This window comes from Trichomycterus rosablanca, chromosome 12 (genome assembly GCF_030014385.1).
Source record: "Trichomycterus rosablanca isolate fTriRos1 chromosome 12, fTriRos1.hap1, whole genome shotgun sequence".
NCBI classification, from domain to species: Eukaryota; Metazoa; Chordata; class Actinopteri; order Siluriformes; family Trichomycteridae; genus Trichomycterus; species Trichomycterus rosablanca.
The window spans coordinates 17,344,751-17,369,926 of NC_085999.1; the positions used below are offsets into that span (position 1 = coordinate 17,344,751).

The 25,176-nt window shown below is 40.1% G+C and overlaps 1 protein-coding gene across 1 annotated transcript in view; it reads right to left on the reverse strand.

Annotated features, from left to right (window-relative positions):
* Window positions 1-25,176, reverse strand: part of lrp1bb (low density lipoprotein receptor-related protein 1Bb) — a 488,452-nt gene that overhangs the window by 87,075 nt on the left and 376,201 nt on the right. Inside the window, exons 61-67 of the mRNA XM_063005338.1 lie at window positions 22,169-22,357; window positions 21,942-22,090; window positions 21,747-21,840; window positions 20,183-20,299; window positions 17,710-17,829; window positions 11,595-11,714; window positions 4,160-4,276 (exon numbers count right to left, since the gene is read on the reverse strand). Of these exons, the coding sequence (XP_062861408.1) occupies window positions 4,160-4,276; window positions 11,595-11,714; window positions 17,710-17,829; window positions 20,183-20,299; window positions 21,747-21,840; window positions 21,942-22,090; window positions 22,169-22,357 (906 nt within the window). The remainder of the gene's footprint in view (window positions 1-4,159; window positions 4,277-11,594; window positions 11,715-17,709; window positions 17,830-20,182; window positions 20,300-21,746; window positions 21,841-21,941; window positions 22,091-22,168; window positions 22,358-25,176) is intronic.

Genomic DNA, 25,176 nt, shown 5'->3' on the forward strand with positions numbered 1-25,176 from the left:
CTTGTAAAGTAAAACAACTGTACTTTATAGCTGCTTTATTAGCTACACCATTTCTAATGTTTATGTAAATCTATTTTAGGTTTATACAGTTTAATTGGGTTACTTATAACATGAGGCTGATTATTGTATAACTATCACTTTATATTTATTGAGAAACTTGCTTAGCTAAAGAATCCAACCCAGACTCTTCATGCTGTGAGGCAACAGTGTTACCCAATGTGTCAATGTGCAGTTCAATACTCTGGAACAGAAGCTAAGTAGTAAGCAGCAATAAAGCTATTTATTTATTTATACTGCCCATCTATTTGAAACAAAATTACAAGTTCAAATCTGATTGCTCAAGGGCCCAACAGTGGCAACCTGGCAGTGGTGGGGTTTGAACCAGCGACTTTCTGCTTATTAGTCCAGTCTCTTAACCGCTTGGCTACAACTGCCTAATACAGTGGTACCTTGAAACTTAACGTCAATTGGTTCTGGGAGTGTCGTTGAGTTTAAAAGGTGTCGAGTTCTTTTTTAGCCACTCAGGTGGCGCAGCGGTAAAAACACATGCTGGAACCAGAGCTGGGATCTCGAATACATCGTATCGAGTCTCAGCTCTGCCTTGCCGGCTGAGGCTGAGCGGCCACATGAACAACAATTGGCCTGTTGTTCAGATAGGCGGGACTAAGCTGGATAGGGTCTCTCTCTCATTACCGGTGCAATTATGACCTCTGCTGGCTGATTGATGGCGCCTGCACAGAGATGAGAAGAGAGTGCTCTTAGGGTGTGTCCCTCCTTACACACAGCTAAGCTGCACTGCACTTGTCAAAGTGTAGGTGATAAGATGCATACAGCATGCTGCCCACGTGTCGGAGGGGGCGTGGGTTAGCTTCGTTCTCCTCAATCAGAGCAGAGATCGGCATTGGTGGACAGGAAGCATGATGCAATCGGGCAATTGGACGCGGTAAAAGGGAGAAAAAGGGGAGAAAATGCTTAAAGAAAATATATATATATAAAAAAAAAAACACAGATACATGTGGACGCTTTCAGAGTGAATGACAGTGATTCAACACAAATGCAGAATCATCTCATATTTGTACTTTGATGACGTCTTACTGCACCGCTCAAGCCAAGTGCTGAACAAAGCAGCTGTTCATTGTTAAATTAAAATTGAATAAATAATTTTTTTAAAAAGACGCTGAACACGTTGAGTTTGAGGGTACAAATTGCTTGCCGAAGGGCGTCAAGTTTCAAAGATTTTGAGTTTAGGGGACATTGAGTTACAAGGTACCACTGTATTACAGAATATAAATACTACAGTTTTGTACCTGATTTGAGGTAAGTTAGAAATTAAATAAGCTAGTAAGCTTGGACACTCACTCAATGTTAGCATGTTTACTGTGAACCTTATGTACATGAAATGTACAATAATATTAATTTAAATTTCTCATGCCACTATTTTGCTGCTCTCTAATTTAAGTGCAGAATCACTAAGAAACGGGTGAGTAAATACTGTGACATAGCTCAAGACTGAAAGAAAAGCCATTATAAACACTACATAAATACTGTCTTTGTTAAACATCTGCAGCTATTAAAAATGATACACTGATCAGCCATAACATTAAAACCACCTCCTTGTTTCTACACTCACTGTCCATTTTATCAGCTCCACTTACCATAGAGAAGCACTTTGTAGTTCTACAATTACTGACTGTAGTCCATCTGTTTCTCTACATACCTTTTTAGCATGCCTTAGCTGTTCTTTAATGGTCAGGACCCCCACCGGACCACTACAGAGCATGTATTATTTGGATGGTGGATCATTCTCAGCACTGCAGTGACACTGACATGGTGGTGGTGTGTTAGTGTGTGTTGTGCTGGTATGAGTGGATACTACACCGATCAGCTATAATGCTAATGGAGTTTTAAAACACCTCACTGTCACTGCTGGACTGAGAATAGTCCACAACCAAAAATATCCAGCTAACAGCGCCCCGTGGGCAGCGTCCTGTGACCACTGATAAAGTTCTAGAAGATGACCAACTCAAACAGCAACAATAGATGAGTGATCGCCTCTGACTTATCATCTACAAGGTAGACCAACTGTGTAGGAGTGTCCTACAAGAGTGGACAGTGCGTGGACACGGTATTTAAAAAAACTCCAGCAGCGCTGCTGTGTCTGACGCACTCATACCAGCACAACACACACTAACACACACTAACACACCACCACCATGTCAGTGTCACTGCAGTGCTGAGAATGATCCACCACCCAAAAAATACCTACTCTGTGGTGGTCCTGGGAGAGTCCTGACCATTGAAGAACAGCATGAAAGGAGTTAACAAAACATGCAGAGAAACAGATGGACTACAGTCAGTAATTGTAGAAGTACAAAGTGCTTCTACAGTGTATCACAAAAGTGAGTACACCCCTCACATTTCTGCAGATATTTAAGTATATCTTTTCATGGGACAACACTGACAAAATGACACTTTGACACAATGAAAAGTAGTCTGTGTGCAGCTTATATAACAGTGTAAATTTATTCTTCCCTCAAAATAACTCAATGTACAGCCATTAATGTCTAAACCACCGGCAACAAAAGTGAGTACACCCCTAAGAGACTACACCCCTAAATGTCCAAATTGAGCACTGCTTGTCATTTTCCCTCCAAAATGTCATGTGATTTGTTAGTGTTACTAGGTCTCAGGTGTGCATAGGGAGGAGGTGTGTTCAATTTAGTAGTACAGCTCTCACACTCTCTCATACTGGTCACTGAAAGTTCCAACATGGCACCTCATGGCAAAGAACTCTCTGAGGATCTTAAAAGACGAATTGTTGCGCTACATGAAGATGGCCAAGGCTACAAGAAGATTGCCAACACTCTGAAACTGAGCTGCAGCACAGTGGCCAAGATCATCCAGCGTTTTAAAAGAGCAGGGTCCACTCAGAACAGACCTCGCATTGGTCGTCCAAAGAAGCTGAGTGCACGTGCTCAGCGTCACATCCAACTGCTGTCTTTGAAAGATAGGCGCAGGAGTGCTGTCAGCATTGCTGCAGAGATTGAAAAGGTGGGGGGTCAGCCTGTCAGTGCTCAGACCATACGCCGCACACTACATCAAATTGGTCTGCATGGCTGTCACCCCAGAAGGAAGCCTCTTCTGAAGTCTCTACACAAGAAAGCCCACAAACAGTTTGCTGAAGACATGTCAACAAAGGACATGGATTACTGGAACCATGTCCTATGGTCTGATGAGACCAAGATTAATTTGTTTGGTTCAGATGGTCTCAAGCATGTGTGGCGGCAATCAGGTGAGGAGTACAAAGATAAGTGTGTCATGCCTACAGTCAAGCATGGTGGTGGGAATGCCATGGTATGTGGCTGCAAGAGTGCAGCAGGTGTTGGGGAGTTACATTTCATTGAGGGACACATGAACTCCAATATGTACTGTGAAATACTGAGCAGAGCATGATCCCCTACCTCCGGAAACTGGGTCGCAGGGCAGTGTTCCAGCACGATAATGACTCCAAACACACCTCTAAGACGACCACTGCTTTATTGAAGAGGCTGAGGGTAAAGGTGATGGACTGGCCAAGCATGTCTCCAGACCTAAACCCAATAGAACATCTTCGCGCTCCTCCACCTTCCGCTTGAGGATGCCCCAAAGTCTCGAATATCCGCCAGCTCCGTGATGTCGTCATGGAGGAGTGGAAAAGCATTCCAGTGGCAACCTGTGAAGCTCTGGTAAACTCCATGCCCAGGAGAGTTAAGGCAGTTCTGGGAAATAATGGTGGCCACACAAAATATTGACACTTCAGGAACTTTCACTAAGGGGTGTACTCACTTTTGTTGCCGGTGGTTTAGACATTAATGGCTGTATATTGAGTTATTTTGAGGGAAGAATAAATTTACACTGTTATATAAGCTGCACACAGACTACTTTTCATTGTGTCAAAGTGTCATTTTGTCAGTGTTGTCCCATGAAAAGATATACTTAAATATCTGCAGAAATGTGAGGGGTGTACTCACTTTTGTGATACACTGTATATGGTAAATGGAGTTAATAAAATGGACAGTAAGTGTAGAAACAAGGAGGTGCACAATCTTGCACAAGAACTAAAACAAAGCACACAAGCAGCCTGATGTATTGAAGCGAACAAAAAGGCAAAAAGACTTACTGCAGTTCTCCTCATCGGAATTGTCTCCACAGTCATTCTGGCTGTCACACCTCCAGTGATCCGGGATGCAGTTGTTATTCTCACAGCGGAATTCATGAGGTCCACAGGTCTTTTCATCTTTTTTTTTTTTTCATCAGCCGTAAACAAACACACAAATGAAAATGGCTTCAAAGGTGCATGAATATTAATATGCCGATGCAGCACGTCAACATGTAATCATCATTTCCTCAGGGTGTCCCAAACTCATGTTTGACACAGAGTTCAAAACATGCCCAATATAGTGTTAATACAGCATACGAGATAAAATACCAGTGTGTTACTACTTACTGCACCTCCCCTCTTCCGACATCCTTCCCCTTACGACCCCCTACAGTGACATCAGTTGAATTTAACTGTCGAAAACTTTACACAAGCTTCATGCAAGAAATAGAACAAAGAAGCTTCTGTTTACTTAATGTTTGTGTTGCATACTTTTAGAGTAGTGCAGAAGCAAGAGCCAAGGTCAATGTTCAGGCAGAAAAAGTATAGTATCTACTAAAAAAAAACTAAGACAGACATTTTATTACAATGCTGCCTATTGGGCTTCAGCAAAATGGACATACAGTGAGGATAAAACCTATAAAGCCAAAGTAAAATACAACCCCAACTCAGAAAAAGCTGGGACAGTGTGGAAAATGCAAATCAAATAAAAATGCAGTGTTCCTTACATTTACGTTGACTTTTATTTGATTGCAGACAGTTTGAACCCAAGATATTTCATGTTTTATCTGCTCAACTTCATTTCATTTGTTAATATACCTCCATTCCTGCAATTCAGGCCTGCAACACATTCCAAAAAAAAAGTTGGGACGGGGGCAATTTACGGCTAATAATAAGGTGAAAAAACTAAATAATGATGTGATGTCAACAGGTGATTGTAATCATGGTTTGGTACAAAAGCAGCATCCAGGAAAGGCTGAGTCTTTGATGAGCAAACCAGAGGATCTCCAGTTTGTCAACACGTGTTAGAAAATGATTGAAATGTTTAAAACCAATGTACCTCAAAGAAGGATTGGAAGGGATTAGCATATTTCTCCCTCTATGGTGTATAATATCATTAAAGTATTCGAGGAATCGGGAGTAATTTTAGTGCGTAAAGGCCAAGGGCGCAAGCTAAAGCTGAACGCCCATGATCTTCGATCCCTCAGACGGCACTGCATCAAGAACCGCCACTCAACAATAGCTGATATAACCACATGGGTGAGGGATTACTTTGGCAAACCTTTGTCAAGCACTACAATACAGAGTTACATGTACAAATGCCACTTAAAACTTCACTGTGCAAAAAAGAAGCCTTATGTTAACCATGTCCAGAAGCTGCGTCGACTTCTCTGGGCTCTAAGGCATCTAGGACAAACCATCACACAGTGGAAACGTGTATTGTGGTCAGATGAATCAGCATTCTAGGTCTTTTTTGGAAAAAATGGACGCTGTGTGCTCCAGACCAAAGACGAAAAGAACCATCCAGACTGTTATCAGAAACAAGTCCAAAAGCCAGGGTCTGTCATGGTATGGGGTTGTGTCAGTGCCTCTGGCAAAGGTCATTTACACTTCTGTGATGGCAGCATTAATGCAGAAAACTACATTGAGATCTTAGAGCAACATATGCTGCCTTCAAGACGTCATCTTTTCCAGGGATGTCCCATGTATTTTTCAACAAGACAATGCAAAACCACATGCTGCACACATTACAAAGGCATGGCTGTGAAAGAAGAGGGTTCAGGTACTGGACTGTCCTGCCTGCAATCCTGATCTGTCCCCAACAGAGAATGTGCGGAGAATTTTGAGACGAAAAAATGTGACAACGACGACCCCGTACTGTCGCACATTTTAAGACGTGTTTGCAGGAAGAATGGGACAAAATAAAACATGAAACACTAAATCACTTGGTATCCTCGGTGCCAAAACATCTTTTAAGTGTGTCCCAACATTTTTTGGAATGTGTTGCAGGTCTGAAATGCAGGAATGAATGTTTATTAATAAATGAAATGAAGTTGAGCAGACAAAACATGAAATATCTCAGGTTCATCCTGTCTGCAATCAAATAAAAGTCAAAGTAAATGTAAGAAACTCTGTTTTTTTTATTATTTGCATTTTACATGCTGTCTCAAATTTTTTTCAGATTTGAGGTTGTAATAATAATAATAATAACTGTATTTAAGAACATTTCAGCCTGTCTAATCTACTATATGAGTAATGCATTTCTAACTTTTGAGCAAAAGCTCCATATTTTACAGTCTATATAAAGTCCTCATATTAAACTTTATAGACTTAATAAAAGAGAAAAGCATGAACTGCTCATGCTGCATGCTGTGCTATAATGCCATAATTTATTCACTAACACCTTGAATCCTTTGCTAGCTCCGTTGTCAAATCTACAAAATTAGACCCACTGTAGACCTTGGCAGTGTGCGTATCGCCTCCTGCTGTTGTAATTTCACTAATAAGGTTTGATTTATTATAATACAACAGTGAAAATCCACTTGCTAAAAAATTGGACTCAACAATTGCACGGGCTGGGTTAAAAATCTGCAATTACATGTGAACTGTCATATATTAAATGTTAGGTGATGGAAAAATCAATGGAGTCAAAGACATCTAGAGATACTTGCCTGCTCACTTGCATTCTCTTTCAGTAGGATGATGCCTACTGGGTTACTGATAGTCCATTAGACTTAGATGCTCAGCCGGGGATAGCCCAGCTTTTCCAAATTAGACCAGTGATGAGAATATTGTGTTTGAATGTCTATAGAAAACTGTCATATTTACTGATTGTATTTTCTTAATCGACAGCAGAAAATAAAGCTTTTTATAGACTATGTAATTAGCCGGGTTTTACAAATTATATTGGCTGGTTTTTGATTCATAAGATGCTAAACCAAACTGACAACATTATTTACTAGTACAATAACTGAGGTATTATTCTCAGTCAGTGTAAAACTAATAAAGAATGCAATCATAACCAGCACAGAGAGACCTAAAAAAGAATAACAATCATTTCTTGGATCTATGAAAGTGTAGAAAGAGAAAAAACAGTGCTCACTTATTTACACATTTTGTGATTGTAATCCATGGACAAATTAATAAGGATCGGAATATTTAGGACAAAAATTGTTTCTTTATTGGCTTGCAAAAAGCAAATACAACTTTTTATAGTAAGAACATTCTACTAATTCGATGGTGTGAATGTTTTTTGCTTTGCTGCTTCGTGACCTGGATGACTTGTCATCATTAAAAAAAAAAATTATTGAGAAGACTGTCAGATCAGTAGTCAATGAGCTCCAGCTAAGATGTAATTGGGTTACTCAGGAGGACAATGACTTAAAATAAAGTACAAATCTGTACGACTAAAAGACACAATTAAAGTGTTGGTGCGGTTTTGTCAAAGTCCTGATTAAAACCTAGCAGAAATGGTTTGGTAGGACCTTAAAATTTTATTATTTTTTTGTAATTGTTGTTAACACTTGCACTGTTTTTATTTATTTCTTTTTTTAATGCATTATCTCCCGTTTTTCTCCCAACTTTAGTGTATCCAATTACCCAATTCTTCCTCTCTACTGATGTTGATCTCCACCCTGGTTGAGGAGAGGTGTGCAGTAGCCGACTGCATCTTTTTACCTGCACGAGGCGAGTTAATATGCGGATCAGGTTTGTGTACGGAGAGACCCTGACCCAGATAGCTCATTATTCCTCGTCTCTGTGCAGGCACCATCAATCAGCCAGCAGAAGTAATTGCATCAGTTATGAGGTCCCGGTCGGGTCCCACTTTGTATGAACAACAGCCAATCATCATCCGGATGGCAGAGCTGAGTTTCAAATCGCACTTGCACTGCTTTTCTTAAATTTTTATATAAATATCTGTAACTTTTCATATATTGTATATTTTATATTGTTATTATTGTCTTTGTTATATATTTCCTAAATATGTAACTAAGCTTTGGGAATACGAATGTCCATATTGGTGGCAAAGATTGTATAAATAAAACCACACTCAAATCTAAAACAATATGTGTACAATTTGTGTAATGTGTTTCGATGATAAGGATAACATTTATGGCACTAAGCAGATGTGACAAATACAATACAAGCCGTTAAATATTAAGTGACTTGCTCAGAGGTCCAACATTTGCAACTTGGCAGTGGTGGGGCTTAAATCAGCAAACTTCTGATCACTAGTCCAGGACCCTAACAACCAAGCTAACCTGCCCTACCCTATCAACTGCTGTAAATTGTCTATTTTCAATGCTAACCTACATATGGGGAGGAATGTCTTCATCAAACTCTGAAAGTAACTAATAATAGGTCTGTTATTAATAAATGTATGAAAAGCATTACTGCTGGACTCTGCAGGTGGTAGTTTATCAGGCCACTCTTCTGCTGCATTGCGTTGTGCCATCTACTGAGTTTTGACCCAGTTGGCTGGGGTGGTTAATGTGCTTTTGTTCCTTTTAGAATTCATCCTGCTGATCCTTCTGCAGTCACATCATCAGCAAATTATCTATTACTGTAGTAAAGTGATTCATTTCTACTGGCAGCCGTACAAGTCCACTCTTTTACAGAGTGGGCGGTATGCTTTTGGAATATAAAATATATTTTCTTTCCACTTTCTTTCTACTTTAAAGACTTGTTCCATGACTCCACATACTTCCACAAAAGGTCTCTGCTTTTTATTATAACTGTTTTGGAAATTTTCACAGGTGTCATAATTGTGGAATATATAAAATATATAACAATAATAATAATAATAATAATAATAATAATACATACATAAAATAAATAATACATTATGAAAATTGGTCACTTTACAAAAACTGTGTCAGCAAACAGTCTAACATTTAAAAAAAAAAAAAAAAAAAAAAAAAAAAAAAAAAAAAAGAAATAGTACATAATAGTGCATGAATGTTGGGATTTATCAGCTACTGTCCATAACAGGTTTTGAATCCTTCAGATGTCATATATAGTGCGTGTGTGTGTGTCTGTACAAATATAACCAATTTAACCCTTATCAGTAAACATAGTTTATGATTGTATTTACATATAAATGTTTTCTGTGGTATGACAAGACTACCTTTCAAAGTGGTTTTGGAAATATTAGCTTTTTATGTGTTTTATGTCTTTATTATTATTACTATTATTATTATTATTATTATTATTATTATTATTGCTGTTGTTGTTGTTATTATTATTAATATTATTATTATTATTATTATTAGTAATAGTATTATTATTATTGTTATTATTAATATTAATATTATTAGTAGTAGTATTATTATTATTGTTATTATTATTATTAGTAGTAGTAGTAATAGTAATATTATTATTGTTGTTATTATTATTATTATTATTATTATTTTCTTATTCACAGTCCATGTTGCTAAGAGTATGTAAAACCTTGGATTTACTGCTGCAATAATAAAACTTTTAGCCTTTTGGTTATGAATCTGCCAAACTTTTGTATATTATTTTTACATTACTTGTTATTGCAAAGATTAAAATCTGCCGGGGCCATGGCCATGGAACAACGACAACAGACAGCCATGGTGAGTAGACTATAATAATAATAATAATAATAATAATAATAATAATAATAATAATAAATCATTCATTCATGTATTGTCTGAATTTTACCACCGCTTTATCCTGGTCAGGGTTGCGGTGGGTGCAATTTATATTTACATTTTCAGGAATTTAGCAGACGCTTTTGTCCAAAGTGACTTACATTATACAGTCTAAGCAATTCAGTGTTAAGGGCCTTGCCCAAGGGCCCAACTGTGGCAACCTGGCAGTGATGGGGTTTGAACTAGCAACCTTCTGCCTACTAGTTCAGTACTTTAACCACTAGGCTACAACTGCCACATTTCTGGGGAAAAAAGTAGAAAACACCCTGGACAGGAAACATGCCAGTTCATTAAATGGCACGCACACGCACACACGCACACACGCACACGCACACACACACACAGAGAAACACACATAGTCACACCTATGGCAATTGTGTATCTCCAGTTTACCTAACTGCATATCTTTGGACTGTGGGAGGAAACCAGAGCTCCCGGAGAAAACCAACACAGACATGGGGAGAACATGCAAACTCCACACAGAAAGGACCCAGATCGCTCCACCTGAGAATCAAACGCAGGACCTTTTTGCTGTGATTTGAAAGTGCTACCCACCAACCCACGGTGCTGCCTTAAAAATTATATTATTTTTGTTATTATTATTATTATTATTATTATTATTATTATTATTATTATTATTATTATTATAGAATGCATGGATAATGTTTCTTCAAAATATTCTGTCTTCTGTTTGGGGCCTCAGTCTTCTTAATTTATTGTTCCTGTAATTGTATCCATCCACCTTGCTGCCGGCTGTACTCTTCATCTTTTACAATGAACTCTTCCAAGCATAACTGTCTTTTACAATTAATTGCTTCTTTCAACTACTGTGGCACAAATTGCAGATTATTTTTATACTGGTGATTAGAAGAAAGACATCTTCGAGATTTGTAACATGGTTTTTATAAGACATGGCCACAACTCTAATCAAATCACACAAACTGAATCGGCTGACTTTTTTTGATGTTTGCCCAAAAGCTGTCCTCCATCTCAGACTGTAAATTATTTATTTATTTATTCATTCATTAGGATTTTAATGTCATGTTTTACACACTTTTGTTACATTCATGACAGGACAGGTAGTCTTTGGACTGTAGGAGGAAACCAGAGCTCGCGGAGAAAACCCACGTAGACACAGGGAGAACATGCAAACTTTACAAAGAAAGGACCCAGATCGCTCCAACTGGGAATCAAACCCAGGACCTTCTCGGTGTGATTTGAAAGTGCTACCCACTGACACACTGAGCCATGGTGCTGGCTCGATAATAATAATAATAATTATTATTATTATTATTATTATTATTATTATTATTATTATTATTATTATTGTTATTATTATTATTAATAATAATAATAATAATAATAATAATAATATTAAATGCATGGATAATATTAGTCTTCTGTTTGGTTCTTTAGTTTTTCTATTTTACTTTGCATAGAAAAATGTTTAGATGAACTAGAAAGGCCATCATTAATACATCTGCTTATTAACTGACAAGGTCATGTTGCATTGGAAGAGTGTAATATGTGAGGATAATACTGATGTGATACTGTCAAACTAAATCAGATATTCCGCTAACAGAACAGGCCCTGGTGAATTGTTACAAGCTACAACAAAAACCCTTTGTGGTTCTTGATTAAGGCTGACCACCCTCCATCAGTGAGCCAGGAGACTGCAGAGGCCAGCAGAATACACATTAGTCTGTGTCTCGGTCTCCCACATCCTTGCGAGGTCAAATGAGGCTTTGATTTGTGAATAATACAGGCAGTTTACTTACCGCAGTTTGCTTCATCAGAGCCGTCAGCACAGTCCGGGTCCTCGTCACACACCCACAGCTTAGAGATGCAATGCATGGTGGTCTTACACTGAAACTGCTCTGGCGAACACGTGCTCTCGGCTGCCACAAAAAATTAAAATGGATAAATGTGGTATTTAAATACATATTAGAGACTTTATTCTTCAAGAAATTGCTAAAACACAACATACAACACAGTAGATTTTCTGGTCGTAATTTAAATACAAAGGTACCTTGTAATTCAACAGCCCCTAAATAGTTCGTTTTTTAAATAAAAATAATTTATTTAATTTCAAATTAACAATGAACAGTTGCTTTGTTCAGCGCTCAGCTTGAGCGGTGCGGTAATACGTCAATAAAGTGCGCATATGAGACGAATCTGCATTGGTGTAGAATAATGGTCAGATTTACTCTGAAAGCGTCCACATGTATCTGTGTTTAGCTATAATTTCCTCACCGTTTCACTTTTAAACTTGTGTTGCTTGGGGTTCTGAGAAATTGTAAGAATCAGCTTTTTATTTCAGTGTTTTTTATATTATATTTGTGTTATTTTCAGTGTATAAGTGTCAAAAACAACCCCATTATTTTACATTAGCTTAAAATATATGCAAGTCCATGGGACCATGGAACGCATAAACAGGTTTCCCATACCTTGAAACTCAATGCCTTTTAAACTTGACGCCATTCCCAGAACCAACTGACGTTGAGTTTCAAGGTACCACTGTACAGAGATTTTTGACTGATTGATTGATTGATTACTTTATTGATCCCTGAGAGGAAATTGCAGTATTACAGCAGCACTTACAATTATCACAAGCATCACACAATGACATGTAGTACAGGACAGAATTAAAAAATTGTAGTAATGTAATGCAAAAATAAGATACAAAAACCTAAATATATGAGTAAAAGAGTGTTATATCAGGAAAAAATGAGTCCGAAAAACATGAAATAAATACAAAAAGACAAAGACGGTAACAGAAGATGCTGTAAAAGGCTGCCACTAGCAGCCACTAGCAACTTGGATTGAACGGCTTTAATTGGACAATTACTGCAGTAATTAATATGTCTCAGTTTCAGAAACAATTCTTTCAACCCTAACTGATTCAGTAAGTATCTTCTCATTTCTTAAACAGTCATGCTGGAAGATATATTCCATGGTCATGAAAAATATGTTACTTTGTTTCAGAAGAAATTATTGGCCTGTGTCAAACAAAGAAAACAACTAAGGTGGTGCTGGAATTACTGGAATTGGGTTAAAAAGGCCAGTGGTAGCTCAGCGGTAAAGGTAATGGACTAGTAATCAGAAGATTGCCGGTTCAAGCCTCACCACCACCAAGTTGCCACTGTTGGGTCCCTGAGCAAGGGCCTTAATGCCTAGTTCACACTACGCGATTTTTGCCCTGATTTTCGCTCGCTGACTGGTCGCCACTAAATGTGGCAGCTTGAAAGCAACTCGGCGTTCGCTCTGGGACTGAAACTCTGCTCTCGATAGCTACAGTGGGGCCAAAAAGTATTTAGTCAGCCACTGATTGTGCAAGTTCTCCTACTTAGAAAGATGAGAGAGGTCTGTAATTTTCATCATAGGTACACTTCAACTATGAGAGACAAAATGAGGGGAAAAAAATCCAGGAAATCACATTGTAGGATTTTTTAAGAATTTATTTGTAAATTATGGTGAAAAATAAGTATTTGGTCACCCACAAACAAGCAAGATTTCTGGCTCTCACAGACCTGTAACTTCTTCTTTAAGAAGCTCTTCTGTCCTCCACTTGTTACCTGTATTAATGGCACCTGTTTGACCTCGTTATCTGTATAAAAGACACCTGTCCACAGCCTCAAACAGTCAGACTCCAAACTCAACCATGGCCAAGACCATAGAGCTGTCGAAGGACACCAGGAAGAAAATTGTAGACCTGCACCAGGCTGGGAAGAGTGAATCTACAATAGGCAAGCAGGTTGGTGTGAATAAATCAACTGTGGGAGCAATTGTAAGAAAATGGAAGACATACAAGACCATTGATAATCTCCCTCGATCTGGGGCCCCACGCACTCATCCCGTGGGGTCAAAATGATCATGAGAACGGTGAGAAAAAATCCCAGAACTACATGGAGGGACCTGATGAATGACCTGCAGAGAGCTGGGACCAAAGTAACAAAGGCTACCATCAGTAACACACTACGCCGAGAAGGACTCAAATCCTGCAGTGCCAGGCGTGTCCCCCTGCTTAAGCCAGTACATGTCCAGGCCCGTCTGAAGTTTGCCAGAGAGCATATGGATGATCCAGAAGAGGATTGGGAGAATATCATGTGGTCAGATGAAACCAAAATGGAACTTTTGGTAAAAACTCAACTCGTCGTGTTTTGAGGAAGAAGAATGCCGAGTTGCATCCCAAGAACACCATACCTACTGTGAAACATGGGGGTGGAAACATCATGCTTTGGGGCTGTTTTTATGCAAAGGGGACAGGACGACTGATCCGTGTTCAGGGAAGAATGAACGGGGCCATGTATCGTGAGATTTTAAGCCAAAACCTCCTTCCATCAGTGACAGCATTAAAGATGGAACGTGGCTGGGTCTTCCAGCATGACAATGATCCCAAACACACCGCTCGGGCAACGAAGGAGTGGCTCCATAAAAAGCATTTCAAGATCCTGGAGTGGCCTAGCCAGTCTCCAGACCTCAACCCCATAGAAAATTTGTGGAGGGAGTTGAAAGTCCGTGTTGCCCAGCGACAGCCCCAAAACATCACTGCTCTAGAGGAGATCTGCATGGAGGAATGGGCCAAAATACCAGCTACAGTGTGTGCAAACCTGGTGAAGACTTACAGGAAACGTTTGACCATTGCCAACAAAGGTTATGTTACAAAGTATTGAGTTGAACTTTTGTTATTGACAAAATACTTATTTTCCACCATAATTTACAAATAAATTCTTTACAAATCCTACAATGTGATTTCCTGGATTTTTTTTTTTCTCATTTTGTCTTTCATAGTTGAAGTGTACCTATGATGAAAATTACAGACCTCTCTCATATTTCTAAGTAGGAGAACTTGCACAATCAGATTGGCTGACCGAGCGCTCACAGACTCGAGAAAAATATCTAGCATGTTAAATATCTGGATCAGTTGGGCGACTGGCAATGAGTGCTATGTCGAACTACAGCCAATGAGAACGCAAGATACGGGGTGAGGGGAAACGAGGGGGAGGAGTTGTAAAAACATAGGACAGGGGTAAAATATAGTTTCTATCAGAATCCATGGGCACACACACAAGCTTTACAGTATTTCTGACCTTAAACATAATACCAAAAAGAAAACATAATACCAGCAATGCATTGCAAAAAATATTTATTAACCTCCAACCCACTACACAGACGATCACTGCTGGTCTCGTAGCCCAATTCACTTGGATTACTTTATTTTTTATCCTTGATTTTAAGCTGCACATCAGCTCACAAACAGCTTTGATCGCTCGCATATTGTTGACGTGGTATCATTAAACCCCTCGTCACTAAACGTAGTTTGGGAGACCAGACAGACTTGCCCGCGATCCCTCATGATGGTAGATGGTGTAGTGTGAAACCCCCTATCGCCGATCAGTCATGTAGTGTGAAATACACAACGACTGAAAAGACTCCCGAGTGCAAGAGATCCACTTGTGTAGTGTAAACTGTACAGTGATCTGAACAACTAGAAAGTAGTGTAGTGTGAACTTGGCATAACCCTTAATTGCTCAAATTGTGTACAGACATAATTGTAAGTCGCTTTGGATAAAAGCATCTGCTAAATAATGTAAATGTAACTGTCTAACGCATTATTAAAGCTGAAAGGATAGTCTACCAAGAATTATGCCCCCCCACAATGGCATGTTGCTTTAGTAAATGGCATAAAAATACAAGATTTTGCTACAATTATCAAAAACATACCCTGGACAGGCACCAATTCATCACAGGGCTTCATATAATTTACTCACAATTCACTTACTCAACATAAATGAGGATTAAACACAGCTCCACATGAACCATGTTGCTGAACCACTATTTAAGCGGCACCACTGTGCTGCTCAGCTTCCATAATAAGTAAAAATGAAATGAATCAGGAACATTGATTTGAATCCTTTGATTTGAAATTGATTGAGATTTTTAACGCTTGGACTGGGCTTTTTAGTTTTAGTGTAGAAACATAATAATGCACTGTGGCTTTGGCAGCAATTGATTGGGCAAAGCACTTGTTTCAGCATGGAAAATAACCCACATTTGAAACATTGGATTGAACTGGATTTCCCACTGGGAGCATGACCTTATCACTCAACATCCAACCCAACCACAAAAAGAGAATATCTGAATGGATGTGAGTCACCTTTCAAGAACTGCTTTAAAGAAATGCTTTAAATAGTAATTCTATGTAGTGGACACAAAATTAAAGGTCATGCTAATTGTTTAGTGGGTTTGCATCTTGACAGGGTGTATAATAACCATTGTGAGGTTGCAGGCTGCAAGATTTATTGTGCCATGAGTCAGATGTACACTATATTGCCAAAAGTATTCACTCACCCATCCAAATAATTGAATTCAGGTGTTCCAATCACTTCCATCACTGCCACAGGTGTATAAAACCAAGCACCTAGGCATGCAGACTGCTTCTACAAACATTTGTGAAAGAATGGGTGGCTCTCAGGAGCTCAGTGAACTCCAGTGTGGTACCGTGATAGGATGCCACCTGTGCAACAAGTCCAGTCGTGAAATTTCCTCACTACTAAATATTCCACAGTCGACTGTCAGTGGTATTATAACAAGTGGAAGCAATTGGGAACGACAGCAACTCAGCCACAAAGTGGTAGGCCACATAAAATGACAGAGCGGGGTCAGCGGATGCTGAGGCGCATAGTGCGCAGAGGTCGCCAACTTTCTGCAGAGTCAATCACTACAGACCTCCAAACTTCATATGGTCTTCAGATTAGCTCAAGAACAGTGTGTAGAGAGCTTCATGGAATGGGTTTCCATGACCGAGCAGCTGCATCCAAGCCTTACATCACCAAGCGCAATGCAAAGCGCGGTGTAAAGCACGCCGCCACTGGACTCTAGAGCAGTGGAGACGTGTTCTCTGGAGTGACGAATCACGCTTCTCCGTCTGGCAATCCGATGGACGAGTCTGAGTTTGGCGGTTGCCAGGAGAACGGTACTTGTCTGACTTCATTGTGCCAAGTGTAAAGTTTGGTGGAGGGGGGGATTATGGTGTGGGGTTGTTTTTCAGGAGTTGGGCTCGGCCCCTTAGTTCCAGTGAAAGGAACTCTTAATGCTTCAGCATACCAAGAGATTTTGGATAATTTCATGCTCCCAACTTTGTGGGAACAGTTTGGGGATGGCCCCTTTCTGTTCCAACATGACTGCACACCAGTGCACAAAGCAAGGTCCATAAAGACATGGATGAGCGAGTTTGGTGTGGAAGAACTTGACTGGCCTGCACAGAGTCCTGACCTCAACCCGATAGAACACCTTTGGGATGAATTAGAGTGGAGACTGCAAGCCAGGCCTTCTCATCCAACATCAGTGTCTGACCTCACAAATGCGCTTCTGGAAGAATGGTCAAAAATTCCCATAAACACACTCCTAAACTTTGTGGAAAGCCTTCCCAGAAGAGTTGAAGCTGTTATAGCTTCAAAGGTGGGCCGACAGCATATTAAACCCTATGGATTAAGAATGGGATGTCACTCAAGTTCAAATGTGTGTGAAGGCAGACAAGCGAATACTTTTGGCAATATAGTGTACATCTGGGGAGTAAAACACCGCACAACCAGCTACTTTATTTTTCCATGATATCCAATTTTAGCCCTGGCATGAAAAACCTTTGAACTCCACCATCATCCCAACAAATGCCTAATCAGTATCTGTTAGCTCCTGTCCAGCCGAGACTAATTTACCGCCACAAAAGGCTGTTTTGAGATTCGCCCGTCTAGATCATTATTGCTCCTCAGGGAAATGGAAATTAGTGCGTGTTTGTCTAATTCCGTCACCACACCCTTCAATTTAAGAGCATAAGGACTGCTATCGACTGTGTTTAATAGCAAGCGCTTAACATATAATTGCATTTCTTACGACAGTCTGTTTCATCCTCGCCGTCTCCGCAGTCGTCCTGTCCATTGCAGCGCAGGTTCAACGGGATGCACTTTTGCCTCCTGGTGCACTTGAACTGTCCTGACAGACAGATATATGTATCTGCAGAGAAAGATGGCATTTTAAAGGAAGCAAATCAGGTTTCAGTACAATACCTGCTGCAGGATGTCATTACAAAGGGTCAGGGGAGGACTGTAAGAAAAAAATGAGGCTTTAGGTAGAAAGGGATTCAATTACATAAATCAAAATGATCCGAAAAGGACTTTTTAAAGGTTGAATTAGAACCGAGTACTGACACTGAATTGATAATGTACAAACTGCAGGAGCATATTGAATATAAAGGACAATACAGCTCATTAATCACTGTTATGGTAGAAATCAGAGCTGCCTACAATACATCCAAATTACTCTTATTGGGCTTCAAAATGCTCAGTAATCTTTCCTGACCTGACGCTTTTAAAGTGGTTATCGATTACTTGATGATAGAGTTATTTGCTATAGGACCTTCAAGGAAAACAACAATAAAGATGACTTGTTACCCAGAAAAAAATTCTTAGACATTATTGCTAGGTTATTTTACACATGGTCTGCATTATAAGCAGAGCAAATATTGGTAGACTGAAGTGTTTACTACTTCCTCTTGATAAAGGCCATACTTCTTCAGAAGACTATCCAGAAACAGACAATCAATTTGAAAGATTAATTTAATATAGGCACTAAAATAAAATGCAGTGTTCCTTACATTTACTTTCACTTTTATTTGATTGCAGAAAGTTTGAAACTGAGATATTTCATGTTTTGTCTTCTCAACTTCATTTCATTTATTAATATACCTTCATTCCTGCATTTCAGACCAGCAACACATTCCAAAATAAGTTGGGACAAGGGCAATTTAGGGTTAGTAGGTGATTGTAATCATGGTTTGGTACAAAAGCAGCATCCAGGAGGCTGAGTCTTTGATGAGCAAAGATGATCAGAGGATCTCCAGTTTATCAACAAATGCTTGAGAAAATGATTGAAATGTATAAAAACAATGTACCTCAAAGAAAGATTGGAAGGGATTTGCATATTTCTCCCTCTACAGTGCATAATATCATTAAATCATTCAAGGAATCGGGAGAAATTTCGGTGCGTAAAGGCCAAGGGCGCAAACTTAAGCTGAACGCCCATGATCTTTAAACCTTCAGATGGCACTGCTTCAAGAACCGCCACTCAACAATAGCTGACCACATGGGTGAGGGATTACTTTGGCAAACCTTTGTCAAGCACTACAATACAGAGTTACATGCACAAATGCTACTTAAAACTTTACTGTGCAAAAAAGAAGCTTTATCTTAACTATGTCCAGACCATCACACAGTGGAAATGTGTATTGTGGTCAGATGAATCAGCATATCAGGTTTTTTTATTTGGAAAAAATGGATGGCGTATGCTCTGGACCAAAGACAAAAAGGACCATCCAGACTGTTTTCAGCAACAAGTCCAAAAGCCAGGGTCTGTCATGGTATGGGGTTGTGTCAGTGCCCTTGGCAAAGGTCATTTACACTTCTGCAGAAAAGTACATTGAGATCTTAGAGCAACATATGCTGCCTTTAAGACGTCATCTTTTCCAGGGACGTTCATGCATTTTTCAAGAAGACGATGCAAAACCACATGCTGCACACATTACAAAGTCATGGCTGTGGAGGAAGAGGGTACTGGACTGGCCTGCCTGCAGTCCTGATCTGTCCCCAATAAAGAATGTGTGGAGAATTTTGAAATGAAAAATACAACAATGACGACCCGTATTGTTGAAAATCTTAAGACGTGTTTGCAGGAAGAATGGGACAAAATAAAAGCTGAAACACTAAATCACTTGGTATCCTCGGTGCCAAAACGTCTTTTAAGTGTGGTGAAAAGGAATGGCAACATTACAAAGTGGTAAATGCTTTGCTGTCCCAGCTTTTTTTGGAATGTGCTGCAGGCCTGAAATGCAGGAATGGATGTTAATTAATAAATGAAGTGAAGGAGTTCAGAATCTCGGCGCTAGTGTGCTAGCGGGATATCCCATTGCGCCACCTGGGCGCCGGTAATACCATTTTTAACAGGACTCTGATTGAAAGGTTTTATTTTCAGTAAATGCAAACAGACATATTAGGTTTTGTATGACGGTTGTGCCTAATACTTGATCACTCTGAAGTTACAGACTATCAAAATAAATACATACTAAATATTAATTACATGTCATATTATTATTATTATTATTATTAATATTATTATTAATATTCATTTATATTAATTTAACACATGCTTTGCATCTATAATTCATTCAGAGATTTATTCATTCATTCACTTCAACCAAAAATGCCTCTCCTTAAGTAAATAGAGCAGAGTAAATGTAGCGTGCAACAAGTGCTGCATACTAAGGCTGGCTTTTTAAAATCAAACAGCATTAGAGAAACATCATTGAGCTTACCGCAGTTGGCTTCATCTGAGTTATCTCCACAGTCATTCTCCCCATCACAGATGAATGGAGGGAGGGCACACAGACCCGTGCCACACTGAAAGCGCCCAGGCTGGCATTTGAATTCGGCTGCAAAAATGAAAATTTACAGTGACCTTACAGAATAGTCAGAAATTTGCAGAAGTATGTATTTTATTTAGTCGTAGAGCAATTATTGCTTCTTGGAATTAAACGCCTTCTGCCCTTTTCGGAAAAGCAGTAATTTTAACAACAGACTGCTATACAAAAGAAATATGACATTCTAGACAATAATTTAAGTTTTGTATTAAGTAAATTAGGATTATTTACAAAAAGCAAAGAATAACATTTATTTATTCCTTTTATTTATCAACCACTTTATTCTGGTCAGAGTCACGATAGGTTCGGTTGCACAAGGCTGGAACATTCAGGACAGGGAACCAATCCATTACAGGGCTTTAGACATAGACATAAAGATTCAAACCCTGAGTTAGGCAAGCGCAATGGACCGCTGCACCACCCAAGCACAACCTTTAGTTATTTATTTATTTTATATTATTATTTATGCATTTTTCTCCTATTTTCTCCCAATTTAGCATAGTCAATTTGTCTTCCGCTGCTGGGGGATCCCTGTTAGCAGTCAGGGTGGGTATATTGCCGCTCACGCCCCCTCTGACCCTCGTGCAGCCCTTTGTGGAACCCTTTTTCACCTATGCACTCTGCACAGGAGCCCCTCTATCTGCCAATCAGGGTCCTTACACAGCGTTTGAAGACCCTTCCTATATAGTCCGGTCATCCCGCCCTAGCAGAACCGTGTCTGCTGCAGGCACTTATTATTATTATTATTTTTAAATTTTCTATTTTTCCCCACTTTTCCCCCCAATTTTTTCCCCTAATCTAGTCTTTTCCAATTACCCTGACTGCATCCTCTATACTGATTCGACCCTTCGCCGCTGACTGAGGACGCCTCTCAACTAACATACACCCCCTCCGGCATGTACAGTCAGTACAGACTGCATTTTTCACCTGCACGAGTCGAGTTTATACACTTGATGGGCACTGTGTATGGAGGGCCACACCCCCATCAGCATTATTCCTTAGCCCTGTGCAGGCCCCATCAGTTAGCCAGCAGGGGCCGCAGTTGCACCAGTTATGAGGACCTATGATCCGACTTTCTTACCCTCTAACCCTGAACAACAGCCAATCGTTGTTCATGCTGCCGCCCAGCCCAGTTGGAAAGGCAGAGCTGAGATTCGATACGATGTATTCAAAACCCCAAACTCTGGTGTTTATGCCTGCTAGATGCCGGCCAGCTAACTGGTGGAAACCGAGGAGTTCAGAATCTCTGTGCTGATGTGCTAGCGGAAAATCCTGTTGTGCCACCTGGGCGCTAACCTTTAGTTAATCAATGGGAAATAGCATATTTTATACACAGAAATTAGTTTTTATTTTAGTTAACATTACATATTAGGTAGTGTTATCAAGAGGTGGAGAAACTGGACCGACAATTACTTACAACGTTTTTATATGGTTAGCTTGAAATCAGTCTGAAACTTACGGCAGTCTGCTGGCTCGTCTGAACCATCGCCGCAATCGTCCACAGTATCACACTTCCACCAGAATGGAATACATTCGTCAGTCCCACAGCGAAACTGCAGCACAAAGCCAAATGAGCAGAATGTTGGGTATTAATTAATCATCACTTACACATCATCACAAATAAGACAGACCAAGACAGTAAGAGCTTACTGACCTGACTAGCTGTGCAGTTGGACAGGCAGGTCTTGTTATCAGCAGCCAGGTAGAAGTTGGTAGGACATGCACACTTGTGTCCTCCACCGGGAGACAAAAGGCACAGGTGACTGCAGCCACCGTTAGCTACCTGGCATTGATGCTTGGGGACTAGAGGATGAAAGATGTATTAAAACAGAACATTTTTACCTGTAGAAGGCAGTAAAGCTTAGTAAAGAAGATCCTTACCCTCCGGCTGGCGCAGAGGGTGATAAACTGTTAGAGATTTAATGGCCTGCCAGGAGTTAAGAAGCTCAACAGCATGGGTACCAGAGGTTTTGTGGGCACGTCGGAGAGACTTCGATTTTCCGTCTGTCCAGTAGATGAAGTCTTCATACAAGGTCAGGCCCATCACACCCTGGATGTGGCTGTGTGGAACTAAGGTAGAAGGGTATCAAACAAACACAATACAGCTTATTCAAAGACCTGATCAACTTTCTTAGTATGGGTTCTGGATACTTAAGGATAGAAATAATTAACATTAACAAGAAATTAAACCAGAATCCACACTCAGGAGCATTTAGGTTTTATGTTAGCCCATAGTCGCTTGTGACCCAGGTTTTAGTCCTAGCAGAGTCATCAGTCAAGAGCTTTACAGACACAACTGGCTGTGTCTAAGAAAGGAAAGGCTGAATTGGGGGTCACCTTCATGCCCCTGCAACGGTGATGCCTTCTGATCAAGTTGCTGGCCTGAGTGGTGGGGTAATACACAGACAACAGCATGATACCCTGTACGCATTAGAGCTCTCCTTAATGATCTGTCACAGGCTGATGAAAAAGAAGGTCTGTGTGCGTCAGTAATTCCTCCGTCTTTCTAAAATGTACAGGAAACTTACTAACTCTATTATGTTTTGTGTCAGATATTGTAACAGCATACACTATATTGCCAAAAGTATTCACTCGCCTATCCAAATAATTGAATTCAGGTGTTCCAATCACTTCCATCACTGCCACAGGTGTGTAAAACCAAGCACCTAGGCATGCAGACTGTTTCTACAAACATTTGTGAAAGAATGGGTCGCTCTCAGGAGCTCAGTGAATTCCAGCTTGGTAGCGTGATAGGATGCCACCTGTGCAACAAGTCCAGTCGTGAAATTTCCTCGCTACTAAATATTCCACAGTCAACTGTCAGTGGTATTATAACAAAGTGGAAGCAACTGGGAACGACAGCAACTCAGTCACGAAGTGTTAGGCCACGTAAAATGACAGAACGGGGTCAGCATAGTGGATAGAGCTTTAAGCTATCAAGCCAAAGGTTCAGAGTTCGAATCTCAGCTCTGGCATGCAGCCACTGTTGGGCCCTTGAGCAAGGCCCTTAACCCTCTCGGCTTCAGGGGCGTCGTACGATGGCTGACCCTGCGCTCTGACCCCAGCTTTCAAAACGAGCTGGGATAAGTGAAGAAAGAATTTAGTTGTACTGTACGTCTGTATATGTATATATGACAAACAAAGGTGTTCTCTGTATATTGATCTCACAACCATGAGAGTTGCATACCGCACATTTATCCTGGATCTCTGATCAAAAGCTTGTTGTCATGTTTTCTGCTTTATTTCTGGCTGATTCAGTTCTAATCCCATTCAGTCTTCCAATACAATACAATTCAATGTTTTAGATGCCACGGCTTTTCTTCAATGCAATCTGTACTGAAAACATTCTCACAAATTCTATCATTAGGCTTTGTCTGCGGTCTGCAGAAAAGCAGACGTAACTAAAGCCATGGTCGACTGATGCCAGAGATTACCTCCAGCGCAATATCCACTTGAATCTGTGCAAACCGAGTCATAAGAGTTCTTCAGCAATCTCAGGACAAGCAGACTCATTTGATGACATAGCCAACCCAAATGACTTTGCTGATGGACAATTCAAGTCAGCTAATGACATATTATAGGGCACCATTCTTCTCAGACACCAGGCCAAAACACATTAACACGGCACAAGTACTATAAGCCTTCTCTACCTACATTCTCAGCACTGGCATAGGGGTCTAGAAATATATATATATTTGTTGATGAGATCATAAAATCAAACAGGTGTACTAACATTTAATATGTTATCCATTTTTATCACTACTAAATGTCTGACTGCCTGCATTGTTGGTCATTGCTGATTTTATGGAAATATATATTTTAATTATACTCTGTGTGCTTTTATCTGTTCTGGGATTAGTTCCCCAAAGTAATGTATTAAAGACAAAATATTAAATAATAATAACAGTAATAGTCACCTTTTTCTCCCTTAATCTAGTCGTATACAATTACCCTGGTTGTGTTACGCTTTACCTCTACCGATACAACCCTCCACTGCTGACTGAGGAGCTTCGCAACTAACACACACCCCCTCTGACACGTGAGCAGTACCGACTGTCTCTTTTCACCTGCACGAGGCGAGTTCATATGCGGATCAGCTTTGTGTACGGAGAGCCACACCCTGATCAGCATTATTCCCCAACCCTGTGCAGATGCCATCAATCTGCCAGCAGAGGTCATAATTGCACCAGTTATGAGGAACCCTGGTCCGGCTAATCCCATCCCTGAACAACAGCCAATACTTGTTCACGTGGCCATTCAGCCCAGCCGGATGGCAGAGCTGAGGTTCAATACAATGTATTCAAAATCCCAGCTCTGGTGTGCTGGTGTATTTTACCGCTGCGCCTCCTAAGTGACAATTTTATTGTATTCTTGTAATTACAATCTTAAGTTTAAAGGTGCTGCTTTTCCCCTCTTTTCTCTCGTTTTTTTTTTAGAGTGTCCAATTTTTACCCAATTGCATTATGCTTCCTCTCTACTGGTGCTGACCCCCGCCCCAATTGAGGAAAGCAAATTGACACACGCCCCCTCCAACACGTGTGCAGTAGCCTACTGCATCTTTTCACCTGCACGAGGCGAGTACATATGCGGATCAGTTTTGTGCACGGAGAGCCACACCCTGATCGCAACTCTGTGCAGATGGCATCAATCAGCCAGTAGAGGTAGTAACTGCATCAGTTATGAGCTCCCTATCCGGCTTTTTCCTCCCTGTATGAACAACAGCCAGTCGTTGTTCATGTAGCCGCCCAGCCCAGCCGGAGGTGTTGCTGTTATTATGATAATAATCATAAATAATTGAAGGTGTCTAAACATACCAAAGTCATACAGTTGTCTACATTATACTAAGTGTTTTATCTCCATTACATTTTAGACAGGTGTACATGATACCA